Raw genomic sequence first — 14813 nt, forward strand, 5'->3', positions numbered from 1 at the left:
ATATTTTAAAGTGGCGAGAGTTCAATTTTTAGTTCCAAAAACACTATTTCAATTTGGCTTAACTCACAAGTTGCTATCACTGCTTTTAATTCGATATGTCCAGAATCTTGTAAAAGCAGAATAAACTTATTATAAGCCAGTTGTATTTTTAAATATTGTAAAATGCAAAGTATTATATTTAATGTTTTGCGAGTTATTTCTCGAAATGAAAAAAGGTCACATACAAATATAAAGAAATGAATTAGATATTAAATTCTCATATTCAAAATGATTATAGATTAAAAATGCATTTATAATAATTTAATTTTTCCTTTCAGAGGAGATAAATAGAATCACCCCATTTTTTTCTCGATTACAAGACGCGTGCTTTTTTACTCTCTTATTATGTCTTAAAAAATTGAATTGCATCGTATATGTACATTAAAGGGTATTTCCAAATTCCAGATTCCACAAATTTAGCCTCTCACATTTATAAATTTGATATCCCAATAAAAAATTGGTTAATATTTTTTAAATAGCTATAAAGTGTAACATGTGTTGTGCAACTAATCTTTTACACGTGGATCAAATATTCTGGAGTGAGTAGTGGTTCCGTGTGGACCTCCTGAATCGTCGAATAAATGCTGTGAAGCGACTTTGGCCTTTCATTTGGATCCTAAACCCACCCCTACGCAACAAAAGTTATTATCAGTAAAAAGCATGTTGACCAATCACAAGAAATACAGTCAGTATTCATCTACTTATATGAATATTTGTTTGTTTGTCGGTCCGCTACGCAAATCTACAGTTTTTAATTCAGAATCGCCAAATTTGGTACTTCTGTATCATGATATTCACACTTGGACTATAATCTATGGTGACCATTCGTATTGGTTTTACCAGTACAGTATTGGAATTTGGTTATCTGTTCTGCCAGAATCCTTGGGATGAAATAGATTTTTTTATTTTCATAAATGTACATCTATAATTTTTAAGTCCATAAATGTTTTTAATAATTCAAGTAAAAATTCTTTTGAAAAAAAATATACTGATTTGTCACATAACCTTAAAACATGTAAAATGGTCACCTTACCATAATCTAAAAAAATGTCTGAAAAAGTTATATTTTCAAAGCATTTAGTCTATATACATATATAATAAAATTATTATTTTGAATAAAACACCAATATTTTTTTTTTACTACCGCCATCTATGTATAAAATGAATGACTACCAACTGTCACCGAGATTAAAAATGTTCGGACTTGAAAAGCTTCTTAAACGATATTTTATCTCTATCGTAATGGCGGAGGATCCATTTACTTATATTGATGACCAAAATGAGCAACATGGCAAAGTATGAAAACGATCGGATAAGAGGCAAACTTTTTCCTGAATTGTAATCGTAAGTGAAACGTAAAGGAGGTATGTAAAAAATCAATGTTTGTCTGTCTTTCTGTCTAGCCAGCAGCATAGCTTGGACGTTAAGCTTCTGCTTACCGTCAAGAAGGTGCCGGGTTCTATCCCTGAATGAAAATGAATTTTTCAGAGTATGCTGCTGGTCAGACCTGGATTTGTGACTCCAGGTTGATCGTTTCCTATCAGAGTTTGCCAATTTTCTCTGATTTCATTGTTGAAACGGTTCCCGGAAAAAAAATTGGCTAAAAATCCTTCCTACCTACTATGTCACCACTATTTGAAAAATTTGATTGATGTACAATAAAAATTTATGTACAATTCATAGATGTCTCGTTAATTTGCGAGTTTTTTCAGTGTCTCGCAATTCAACGACTTATAATAAAAATGCTGTATTTGTATTTGTAATTGGCCAGGAAGGCGCATTGGGATTTACCTGTAAGGCCTTCCTGGTATATATGTAAAATAAAAAATTTAATTAAATTAAAAATTAATCACGGGAACGAGAATTGCATGCGTTATTGTGGCAACCATTCAACCGATTGCGATGAAACTTACATGAGTTATTGTGTGCAAGCCCGCGATGGTTTCTGTAAAAAAAATCGCCTTAAAACGGGAACGGGAATTGCATGCGCTATTGTGGCATTGCAACGTATGCCGAGTTCAACTAGTTTGTTTATATAATTCTTTTGTTCAACTTCCTTTGTTGTTTTTTTTCTTTTCTTTTATCCGACTCTTGAAAAAGTTTTAAATATCTTAATAGCAATAAAATATATAAAATAACATTTCGAACCTAAATTGATACTTTCAAAAAATTACATATATACTCTATATATAATAAAAGGTTACAAATTTGGTGTGTTTTTACAGCTTTTTGCCATTTCAAAAGCCAATCATGTTCGCTTCACAAGCCAAATGTTGGTCACCGATGGAAGACTAACCTCTGAACTTTTCCTTCCGGTATATAGACTGATATGGAAGTCCAGTAACGCATTGACCGCTACTTCAACACTCAAATTTTATGATGTTGCATGTACATATATGTATGCTCGATCACTGCGAGAAGGACTTCGTTATACGCGTCACTCGTTATGCGCGAACGACGCGGTTTTCATTATATACATATGTACATATATACATATATAATATTTCGAAAGCGAGTCTTTGTTTGTCTCCGTTTGTTTACGCAATATAATCGTACAAATTTCCGAGAAAATAAATTCTCAGTATTTTCATGTGCCAATTTGTGAGATTTTTATTTGATTTATATTCACTGTCTATAAATTTTCGCATTCAAAAATATATTCATTATTCGAAAATGCGCAGTCTGACATTATTGAGTCGATTTTTATAACCTTTCAGTGTTTATTTGCAAGAATACGAAAAAAATCAATATTTACATTCTAATTAGACATGAGTCAAAAAAATTAAGTACATATGTACATATATACTACATACATGCATATATATGTACATATATATGTATGTGCGTTTTCTAACATAATACTATTTGCATTTAAACAACAAGCAATTCTTTGGAAAACCCGGATCATATACATCACTAAAATGTCATACTCAGCAAACAAACTATACAGTATATTTAATATGATTTGGACACAAATAAAACTTCATCACTTCATTACACACTTAGCGTGATTATTTTTAAAATATGCATTCTATACTAGTAAGAAAACCAGTTCAATATCATATAATATAATATATCTAGCACAGGGGGGGGGGCTGAAACACAAGTATAGGTACCCCTCGCCCATTATTATTAGGGTTAACGTAAGGACATATTCTTTGGCTCATTTAAAAGAAATATTTATCTAGGGAATTCATACGAGTTGAATAGAATAATCGATTCTTCGTTATATTAATGACTTTTTCGGATCAAATGAATTTTCCTATTTATCTTATTTTTCGAAAAAAATACGTCTACGGCCTCTTAAGAGGGCTGTACACCCGAAACCTTAATTTTGTTGCCGTTCCTTTCTTCGATATACCTATATATTGAGTGAATGTATATATTGAGTGAATGTGACAATATATATCAATATATATATTGAGTGAATGCGACAGTTGCGCTTCGACCAGATAATACGTATTTTAAATCGACAAAATCGAGGTTACGTATTCTCCAATTTTCTCCTCCGAAACTGGACCAATTTTTAAAAAAATTTCATCATCGGTATGAGAAAGATATTTTCTATGCATCTGTGTGCGTATTTTTTTTTTAAATCGACCGTTAAATAAGCACCCTGAACTCTTTTCGTGGGTGTAAAAAAGAGGCGATTTTATAGATGTTTGGCGGCTCCTAGCTCCTATAAAAATGACTAATCAAAAAAATAAAACCACAGAAACACGCCTATGGTGGATATCCATAGCATTTTACAAAATAATTTCTTATTATTTAATTTCATATTACAAAATAATACGTTTGTATGGACAAGGCGCTGGTGTCCAGCCTTCTTAATGAGGCTTTCTTGTTTATTCAATAAAATAAAAAATATATGCGTGTTAAATTCTAGGCGCAACGAATTAATTCATGATCGCGTGATATACGTACATTGACATAATTTTCATATTTAAAACATTTATTTATTTAAAAATACATGGGGAAGTCGGTAAAGCCGATAAACCCATGGGGTTTACACTTATCTAAATCTAATATATAATTTCGAAAGAGACTTTGTATGGAATTATGTATATATGTAAGTATCTTTGGTTGGGAACTTCGAAAACAAAACAAAGTTTCTATGACGACAATTGAATTGGTTGAATATTATACTTTTTTCGATTCAAATAAATTTAATAAAAAAATAAATGAGTATTTACCATTAGATTCGCCATGTTTAAGCTGTTTATATTACCAACACTGAGCGAAGCCGGGTAAAACAACTAGTAATAAAATAAAACCAAAAATATTCATAACAATAATAAGATAAAATAAAAATTTAAACATGAAAAAAATACGAAATAAGAGAAAATACCAAAATATATAAAAATAAAAATAAAAATATCTAGAACGGTAACATAATAACTAAAAGAAAACAAAAATACAGAAAAGATATTGAAAAAGAAGAAATATACTATTTTTTAAATTTAGGGGGCCCATAGACCCCCCCCCCCCCACCTGTCTACTAAAAAAGTAATTTGAATAGTTCTCCGATTATACTTATTCGCTTTGTGAGGTGGTGTCTTCATGTTGAGAGCTTTAAAGACTTTTTAGCTTTTTTGACTGCTTAAAAGAACTAATTTTTAATAATATTTAATAATAACAAAAGATCCATTGATCCGATAATATGCTTATAGAAGCGGCTCCCAACATTTTACTCCTTGGCAGTCCATTTCCAAAATGTCTCTCTAATTCGACAATCAACATAATTAAATTTAAAAACACAGAAATGCCGTTCAGATCTTGAAGATATTTCATTGCACGAAGTAGTGAAAATACTTCAAAAAGAGCTCAATAAAAAAAAAACGAAAAGCCACTGACATAAAAGCAAACAAACGTAAAGAGTCAAAATCACGTTTATCGCATGATTTTTGTTTAGAAAAATAATCTTCTAAGAAAAATAGGTCGAGAGAACTATCGAGCGACCTTCGCCAATCATCAACGCAAATATTTGACATGCTTATTGACAAATTAATCGTGGAATCCATTATATTTCCTAATGACGTCATTGCGCTGATCGAAAACTGTCAATAAAAAAGGGTCATCCGTTAATGAGTACTAATTTTTTCAATTGCACCAAATGTATCAGCAAGCGTTCTTATTACACAACATTTTAATTCCCAAGAACAGCTCCTAACCATCAATTCACTAAGTGAATTGTGAAACTCTATTGTAAAAATAATGAATTCAAATTGTGGATAATTTCATTCGTTCTCAATTCATTAAAAACTAAAGATGGACAAACAATTTTAAGATACTTTAAAAAGTACACAGTCAATTCCCACCATCTTTACCTTTGCATTCCTGCTGAAAATGTTGAAAATTTTTTTAATAAAATAAAAGAATCTTACTTATTAGAATATTGATTAATTATGAACCAACCAAAAACCGCGTTCTTATAATAAATGTCGCTAATATACATATATACAAACATAGTTTCATTGAACCGTGCAAGGTTACGATATGTCCTAAACAGGATACAACGAGATTAAAACATTGATGAGTAAGTATTATACATATGTAAATTACTTAAAATAGAACGTTGTTTCTATTTTAGAGCTAATTATTATCAGCACTACGATGTATATAAATAAATAAGTGCGCAAATAAATCGACTTCGATACTTCCCCAGGGGGGAGGGTCATTTCCCCCTCGTTATTTTTGATTTCCCCGGCGACGTGAGCTTTAGCACATTCGCCAAGTGAATTTTTGCACTTTCGTAAAATCTCATTATTTTTAAGCGTTTTCAGGGGACCGTTCGCAATCTTAAATAACGTTTTATTCCCTGAAATTAAAAACTTTTATTAAAACATATGTTCGACAAGAGAGAGCTTATGGCCACGATTGAAGGTTTGAAATACTTGTATTCGGGGCTTTGAAAAACAATACGTACATACAAAAAACATAGATAAAGTAATTACTACCGCCATCTATGTATAAAACTAAAGACTACATAGACGTCACCCAGATTTCAAATTTGCAAACTTCAAACGCGTCTATAATTTTACGGTTCCACTTCATTGAGCACCCCAACACTAAAATTCTAAAGATTTAGGGACAACTCATTATATAAAGTGATTTAATGCCGTCACGCGTAATTGGGTGCCGATACGCGTGACAGTGCCGCCACATGGGCAAATGTATGAAATCATGCGCCGGGCTGAATGTGTTAAATGATATTTTTATCTCTATCGTAATGGCGGAGGATCCATTTACTTACATATATTGATGACCAAAATGAGCAATATGGCAAAGTATGAAAACGATCGGATAAGAGGCAAATTTTTTCCTGAATTATAATCGTAAATGACACGTAAAGGAGGTTTGTAATAATCGTAAGTGAAACGTAAAGAAAGTATGTAAAAGGGGCCGAACTCAATTGTTATCGAGCTTTTTACGAAAGAAAATTATATTCAAATATAATTTAAAGCAGCTTTTCGTATACCACGAAGGGCATCAAAAACTAAAAAGAGCTTCGTAAAATATAAACATAAATTTATCAACCTCAGCGTAGTGCACTTGTAGAGCTATTGAATACCAGTAGAGAGGTCGTGGGATCAAGTCCCGGCCAAATACGCTGCTGGCTGGACACAGATCGGCCGTTTCGTATTAGAATTTTCCGATTTTTCTAGCTTAATTCTTGTGACGGATCCAATAAATCGGTATCTTCTTCGTCGATTTCTCGCAACTTCCAGTTATTAGCATCTCGAATTTGTTGAAACTTATAAATGCTACCTATATAAGTATTCCTCGCAAAGTGTCTGTTTATCAAAAATATTTTTGATTGTCCATAGATGGCTTGAAAAATTGTTGGTACTTATGTGCAAACTATAATTTAATTATATGTGTCGCCATTGGGTATATCTAATATATAATTTCGAAAGAGACTTTGCATATATGTATGTAACCTTCGTTCGTTGATTCGTAGACGACACATTCGATTTTTTTTTTCGATTCATAGGCGCCGATTCGATTTTTTTCGATTCAAAGGATACGAAGTCCCCGGGGACGAAGTCACCGGGGGCGCAGGCGCCAGATTCTGGTATACATATAATTTTGAAAGAGACTTAGTATATATGTTTGTTTGTTTGTGACAGTCAATTTAATAAAAAAAAAACAAATGAGTATTCAAATAAATTTAAATAAAATAAAACTATTCAAATAAATTTAATAAAATGTTTACTATTAGATTAGTCATGTTTAAGCGGTTTATATTACAAATACCGAGCGAAGCCGGGTAAAACCATTAGTATGATATAATGGTTGTAATAAAATAAAAATAAAAAAACATTTTAGACATTTCCAATGTCAAGTATAATGTCTTAAGTCTAAATGTGAAATAACGCTATAAATACATCATATATGTACATAAGTGCATACTAGTTTAATATTAGTTTATAGTGATTTTCAAAGTTTTATTTCATTATTTTAACGGGTTATATAAGATTGTCCAACCCCTTGTCTTCTCGCTTGCTCTTCAACTCGCTTGTTAGAAGTAAGCTAGAGTATAATGCGATTGTGTGTAATCCACATGAAGCAAATTACTCTCTTATGATCGAAAAAGTGGAAAAAGCATTTCTTCGTTTTCTCTATAAGAAAGAGTGTGGATACTACCCATATCTCTACCCTACTCCTTTCCCTTTGGGCATGCTTGGGTATAATTCCCTTGAACTTCGGAGAAATTTCACATTAATTCGTTTCGTTCTCCAACTACTGCGTGGTAATACGTCATGCCCGTTGTTGCTGGAACAGTTGGGACTCTATGTCCCTAAAAACTATGTGCGTGGTAGACATCATCATTTGATGGTTGTACCTCCTGCTCGCATAGTTCTTTTTCGAATGGCTCCTATTCCAAGAGCTATTCGACTTATCAATGAAATCGTTGCTGGCGTGCCTGAATGCGATATTTTCCACCTAAGTTAACGTAGATTAACGTAGGTAACCTGCGCTCATCATTATTTTCTTAATTTGAATGTGATGTATGTATGAAATCTTAATCTACTCTCTTCCATTTGGGCCCCGCTGTGATTTTATTTTTTATTTTTATTTTATTTTACTTTTCCTTTTTCTTTCTCCTTATGTATATTTTTAGGTACTATTTTTTTATTTTGTTCATTGTGAAACTAAGAATAGGATTTGAGGATTTTATTTATTTGATTTTTACACCTTTGTTTATTTATTCTTTTTCTTATGTATTATTTTTCTTTTGTTTTTTTTTTTATTTTTATTTTTTCATTTTATCATGTTTTACTGCCTTTACATTTTCACTTTTTATTTTATGTATTTTATTTTTGTTTTTCTTTATCAAATGTAGGCGATTGTGGCGCATTAAGTTCTTCCTGTAATGCCACAATGGTCCAAAAGTAACTATAAATAAATAAATAATGATATGCATTGTCATTATGTACGCCTGAACATTGTTTCGATGAATTGCTTTTAAAATATAAAATTGTCTAAATGCTTTTTGAAAATACCGTGAATAAAGGTGCCGGAACGCCGTTCCACGGCATAACATGACAAAAAAGCCCTGTTTTATCCATCCATAGATCAATGGTTAAATATCCATCAACAGATTTAACAATTATATTTATCCATTTATTTTTATTTAAATCGATTTATTTTATTTATATTAAATAATAAAATTATACTTAAGTTAATTTATCCATAAATAGATTGACAATTAAACATGGCGACGATGATGATGAAAAGGTTTAGTCACCCATCATTTCAGATGGTATTATTAATTATATACATTCTCAGTCTCCAAGAGGTAAATATATGTACTATTTGAATTGGTACATGCCCGTCAATATTAGCGTTATTTGTGCAAATATTACAGCATATTCATTTTATTTTGTGACGGGTACATATTACCTATTCATATTTGCTCGATCGATTTACATCATCGTTTGTTTTTTTTAATACGCTCTAAAATCTTATTTCAACAGCACCGACATTTAAATATTCTTTTCTCTTATGTAATTCTTTTTAATTATTACAAATTGACACTCATCTGAAATATCTATATATATAGTATTTATAAAACATTTAAAATCTGCAGAGATTCATAAATTGAATGTGCTCTACGGATTAAATTATTCAAAATGATCGTGTAATGGTTCTCTAGGATATTGAATAACTTGCTACGTTTATTATATAATATAGAAATAATAACAACACGTTTAAAAAAAACGTATCTCTTCTATAATTTGTATATAAAATTATTATTTTGAATAAAATACCAATAATTTTATTTTACTACCGCCATCTATGTTTAAAACTAAAAACTGGATATACGTCAGGCACTTTTCATAAATTCAAATTTCAAACGCGTCTTCCACGATATTTTTGCACCATCCTAATGGCGGAGGATCCATTTACTTATATTGATGACCAAAATGAGCAATATGGCAAAGTATGAAAACGATCGGATAAGAGGCAAACTTTTTTCCTGAATTGTAATCGTAAGTGAAACGTAAAGGAGGTATGTAATAATAAAAATCGAGTGATTCCAATTCAGATTTCACATTTAAATAACATTTATTTAAATTTACTTAATAATGTTGCATTACTAACGAACGTGTAGGGCACATGTTTTTGACGAGAGTGACTCACCAATACCCAATGTATACAGAATTTTATGAGAGACTTAATTTTGAACGACTCCGATTCAAAATGAAAAATTAAAAAGTTATATAAAAAACGGTAATTGGACTATTCGTCACATTGGGGTGGTCACAAAGACAATTTTTGCCATGAAAATCGCGAATACACAATATTTGGCACTCAAGTTCTCGTTACTATGATAGTTATCGTTAGTATGATGGACTTTTCGGCTGCCAGATGTTCCGTTATAGAGATTTTAGTGACTTTGTGACGAGTAATTTGTGACCACTAATCACCGAACCATAAAAAACAGCTCGTAATACTTATTACGTCAAAAATTAATCGCGTATCAAAAATTATCGCATTCGTCGCATTGGTAGGTAAAATTATGGCTTTATTTATTTATGCACTTGGAAATGGTCTAATGCCGCTGCGACAAATGATCTCCATTACAAACGTATAGGTGTTTTGCTTTTTTTGACGTAAAACTACATCCATACATGGTGAAATAAATGATTTTTTGTAAAATAGCAGCTCTACAGCTTAGACTGCAGCTGCGCAACGCGGCCAAATGTTGTTTGTATGAAATTGTATGAGATACTAGCTGAACCCGGCATGCGTTGCAATACCACAATAATGCCAATAACGTATTCAATTCCCGTTCCCGTTCCCGATTCTCGACGGGTTTCGATAAGTGAATGTTTCAGTTTCAAATTAATACTTAATAATCAAATTAAATCACAGTAATGATAATTTGTCGGAAAAATAATAAAAAATAAATCTTCAATCTTAAATCTTCTTGTCAAAACAATGGTTGACAAAAGACATTGACAATAAGCAACCCCTCTTTCCTGGAAAATAGAACCCAAGCGCCTATGCTTAGTTATGTAATTAAGATAAATATAAACGTATAAAGTATGTATTAAATTAGCTAACTGACTAAAATTATATAAATATAAATAAACTAGCTGAACCCGACATGCGTTGCAATGCCACAATAACGCATGCAATTCCCGTTCCCTTTCCCGTTCCCGTTCTCGTTCCCGTTTTCGTTCCCGTTCCCATTTGTCGGTAAAACGCAGGCAGCGAACACGTTGGTCGCGACGCGAAAACATTTGAATTTATATCGTTGCAATGAGACTCATTCCCGTTTTTCCCGTTTCCGTTCCCGTTTTTGGGCGATTTTTTTCATATTAATCTTCCCGGACATGCATACAACAAATCTTGAAAGTTCCATCGTAATCGGTTCAGTGGCTTAGGAGCCTATTCGAGACACGGACATTCATTTTAATATACATATATATGTAGATAAATAATAGTTATATGTATTTTTCATTTGGTGTCATCTGGATGTAGACACCCAGTGCGCTACATACTCCCCACACGTGCCTTGGGACGCCACTGATCCTGAAAAATACAAAAAAAAAACAATGTTATCTGCCCATTCAACGTTCAAGGATTGACCCATTGGCTATGTCCACACTACCGATTCTACACCCGATATTCTCGAATTTTCCATATCCAGTTCCCATATTGCAACTTGTAGTTGCTATTTAGGAACTAGTTATGGAAAAATTCGCAAATATCGTAAATACACCCGATATTTACGAAATTTTCCATTTCCAGTTCCCATATTGAAACCTGTGGTTGCTATTTAGGAACTGGTTATGGCAAATTTCGTAAATATCGGGTGTAGATATCGGTAGTGTGGACGTAGTCATTGGAAGTGGTTTTCTATAGCGACCGAACTACCAACCAAACTTATTGAATCAAACCTCGTTAATTCGAAATTTAGCTTTCATTCTTATTTATGATACTACCAATATCAATTTATGATAAAACTATAAATTTCACAGCAATTAATACTTTTGTTAGTTATTGAAAATTAATATTATCATTCCTTGACAATAAGAGCATATGGCAGTAAGCTAATTTTGACAGTTTGACAGTTCTGTTTCTATGGAGTGTAGACTTTGTCTCCGATATACTCCAGCAGAGTCTTCTGTATCCATTTCTGACAGTTCTCATTCACTGGTTCAACGCATTTGGACCTGTTGTCAGCTACAAGTCGGCCATACTAACATAAACCCATCAACATTAACATCAATTCTTGTTAATCTAAATTCATCTGAATTCATTTTGCAGGTTCAAAAAGACAACGATTTGCCAGATGCATTTCATGCGAAAACAATCTGAAATTTCTCAGTTGTTTCAGAAACATATGTATTCAAAGTGGGGAAATTCAGAAACTGAAGGTATGTAACTGAGAGTTTGAATGTCAAAAGGGAAGAAATCATACTGGAAGATTGAGTATGGGAGGATAAAAATTAAATTGGGGACAATTCACTAGTAAAGTTTTGATTTCATATTATAAAAATAATACATGATAGAAACACAAAAGTAGTTAGCCCATTCGGATTAAAATATTGGGGGTACATTAATATATTACCATCAGTTAATAGTAAACAGAGCATAATTTGTTTAACTTTAAAAACTAAATCATCAACTTTAGAATTGCCAACGACTGTAGTGTTTCCTTATGCTAAATAATATAACTGTCTTAAATCTATTTTACAGATTCATGAAAATCTTAAATTTAAACTAAATTTTTGGAATGCTTATCCTCGGAATCCTCTTTTCGGTCAATATCATAAATTATTATGACATTATTACTAAAATTTGACAATAAAACGGCATGGTTATAATTTTTTTAATTTCGACCATATTTTGAGACATCATCTGACAGTTCAGTGTTGTTCGAATTTACCTTTTCAGTTCCGTGTTTAAAACATTTGGGGTTATTATGGAATGTAGACTTTGTCTCTGTTCTACTCCAGTTGAGTCTTCCGTCTCCATCCACGACAGTCTTCATCCACTGGCTCAACGAATTTGGGACTGCTGTCGACTGCAAGTCCGTCACACTTACTTCAACCTATTACTCAATCTTCCTCCACATGACATTATTTTATTATTATAATGCATTATTTTACAGGTTCGAAAAGATGACAATTTGCCAAATTTCATATGTCGTTCGTGTGAAAGCAAACTCGAAATGTTAATCAACTTTAAAAACATTTGCATTCATAATAACGAAACGCGGAAGTTAACCAAATGTTTGGTCATCAAATCAGAAGAAGTTATTCTGGATGACTTGATGTGGGAAAATGAGAATGATATTGATTCGTTACCAAATGTTTGCAACACCTCTGTAATCAATGAGGCTAGTAAATGGGAATCGAATGCTTCAAAACAAGGCGACTTAATAGAAAATGCAGATTCACTGGTATGGTGTGTTTTAATATTGTGAAAATATTAAGTACGTGTTAAAATGTATAAAATTATTTCATTTTACAGGTGCATGGGAAAGAAATTTGTTCAAGTAACAACGATATTTCACTCGAAAAACTTCCGTCGATGAATACTTTATATAATATAAAATCTTACAATACGGAATGCAAGTCGAGACCTCTCATAAAAGAATCCACATTATTCAAATGTAACATTTGTTCAAAATCATTTGCTTGTAAAAATGCCCACACAAGACATTTTAAGTCTCACACAAGGAAAAAATCTTACAAATGCGACATATGTTTAAAATCATTTATTTCTAAGCGCAATCTTGTGGAACATATTAATTGTCATAGTGAGATAAAACCCCACAAATGTGATACGTGCTCAAAATCATTCAATTCTAAATCTAGTTATAACAAACATCTAAAAACTCACACTGAGGGTAAACGTTACAAGTGTGAGCTTTGTTTGAAAACATTTTCTCGTAAATTTGTCTATACAAGACATTTAAAAATTCACACGGGGATAAAACTGTACAAGTGTGAAATTTGTTCGAAGTCGGTTAATTCTAAAACTTCGTTCACGGAACACATGAATTCTCACAATGGAATAAAACCGCACCAGTGCACAATTTGCTCGAAATCGTTTGCCCGTAAATATACCCTGATAGCTCATGTGAATTTTCACAACGGTATAAAACCGCACGAATGCGAAATCTGTTTGAAAACGTTTCATTCTCAATCTAGCTTTAGGACACATGTGAAACTCAATCATACTTAAATTAGAATAAAATCAATATGAAAGCATTATCCTACTTACAGATTAATTTATAAAAAATAAATTTAGTTAATAAGGTCTGGATGTGGTTAATTCGTATTAAATGCCCATTTTTGTTGATAGCAATAAATTCTAAATTATTTTTAATACATTAGAAATAATATTTTTGTAATTTTATGTATTTAATATATTCACTTTTATAAAAATAATAATGTACATTCATAACAAATATGGTTCGGTGATTACTAGTCAAATGTGAACCGGTCACAGAACAACCGATCGCTCTAGATCAGTCACACGTGATAACCCGTCACACTAAAACTGGTCACGAGAAAACTGGACACACCCGAAAATTGGTCACGAAAAAACTGGTAACACCCAAAAATTAAAAATTGGTCGAATTTTTGAGTGACTAATTTTCGGGTGTGACCAGTTTTAGTGTGACGGGTGATCACGTGTGACCGATCTAGAGCGACCGGTTGTCTTGTGACTGGTTCACATATGACTAGTCCGTTTACCACAAATATATGGCACAAAAAGAAATTATTCAACTTTAATTAAATGTATTCAATATTAAATAAATTATTCCAACATTCAACAAATATATTGCACATGAGATATTTTATTATCACTAGAATTAATTTTTTACACTTTAAAATCATTGAATCACACTAAGTCTGCTTCCATTTTTCTAATTAAAATTATTTTTTTGCGATGTATACTTATACTAGGCTTGTTTTTATTTGTGACAAAACCAATTTTTTATTTTTCTATATATTTTTTACCTCAGTTGTATTTTTTTCTTATAAAATTAGTTAGAAGTTCATTGTCCGTAGTGAATACTATCTAAAAGAAAGCTCTATTATATTTATAAACATTTGAAAATGTATCATTTTAAAATATCAGCATAAACAAAACTTTTTTTCTTAAATTACATTAAATAAGTTGACTTTATGAAAATTTTTAGTTGACATATTAATGTTATTTGAAGAAAAAAAACTTTCTCTAAAACAATCAACATTTTCCATAATAGAGCTGCAGACTCGGCTCCAAATTTTCTTACAATC

General features: G+C 31.8%; 1 protein-coding gene across 1 annotated transcript; it reads left to right on the forward strand.

Moving 5' to 3' along the window:
• The first annotated feature begins 12400 nt into the window (after nucleotides 1–12400).
• Nucleotides 12401–14342, forward strand: LOC143909556 (uncharacterized). The gene is made up of 3 exons (XM_077427598.1): nucleotides 12401–12589; nucleotides 12671–12961; nucleotides 13033–14342. Exons 1-3 carry the CDS (start codon nucleotides 12482–12484, stop codon nucleotides 13747–13749), a joined length of 1116 nt encoding a protein of 371 aa, XP_077283724.1. The 5' UTR covers nucleotides 12401–12481; the 3' UTR covers nucleotides 13750–14342.
• Nucleotides 14343–14813: the final 471 nt, after the last annotated feature.

Source organism: Arctopsyche grandis, chromosome 3, assembly GCF_051622035.1.
Source record: "Arctopsyche grandis isolate Sample6627 chromosome 3, ASM5162203v2, whole genome shotgun sequence".
Lineage (NCBI taxonomy): Eukaryota > Metazoa > Arthropoda > Insecta > Trichoptera > Hydropsychidae > Arctopsyche > Arctopsyche grandis.

Coding starts and splice junctions, on each gene's coding strand:
- LOC143909556 (XM_077427598.1), top strand. CDS start 12,482: ATGGAATGTAGACTTTGTCTCTGTTCTACTCCAGTTGAGTCTTCCGTC. Junction 12,590..12,670: donor GGGACTGCTGTCGACTGCAA/GTCCGTCACACT, acceptor ATTATTTTACAG/GTTCGAAAAGATGACAATTT. Junction 12,962..13,032: donor TAGAAAATGCAGATTCACTG/GTATGGTGTGTT, acceptor TTCATTTTACAG/GTGCATGGGAAAGAAATTTG.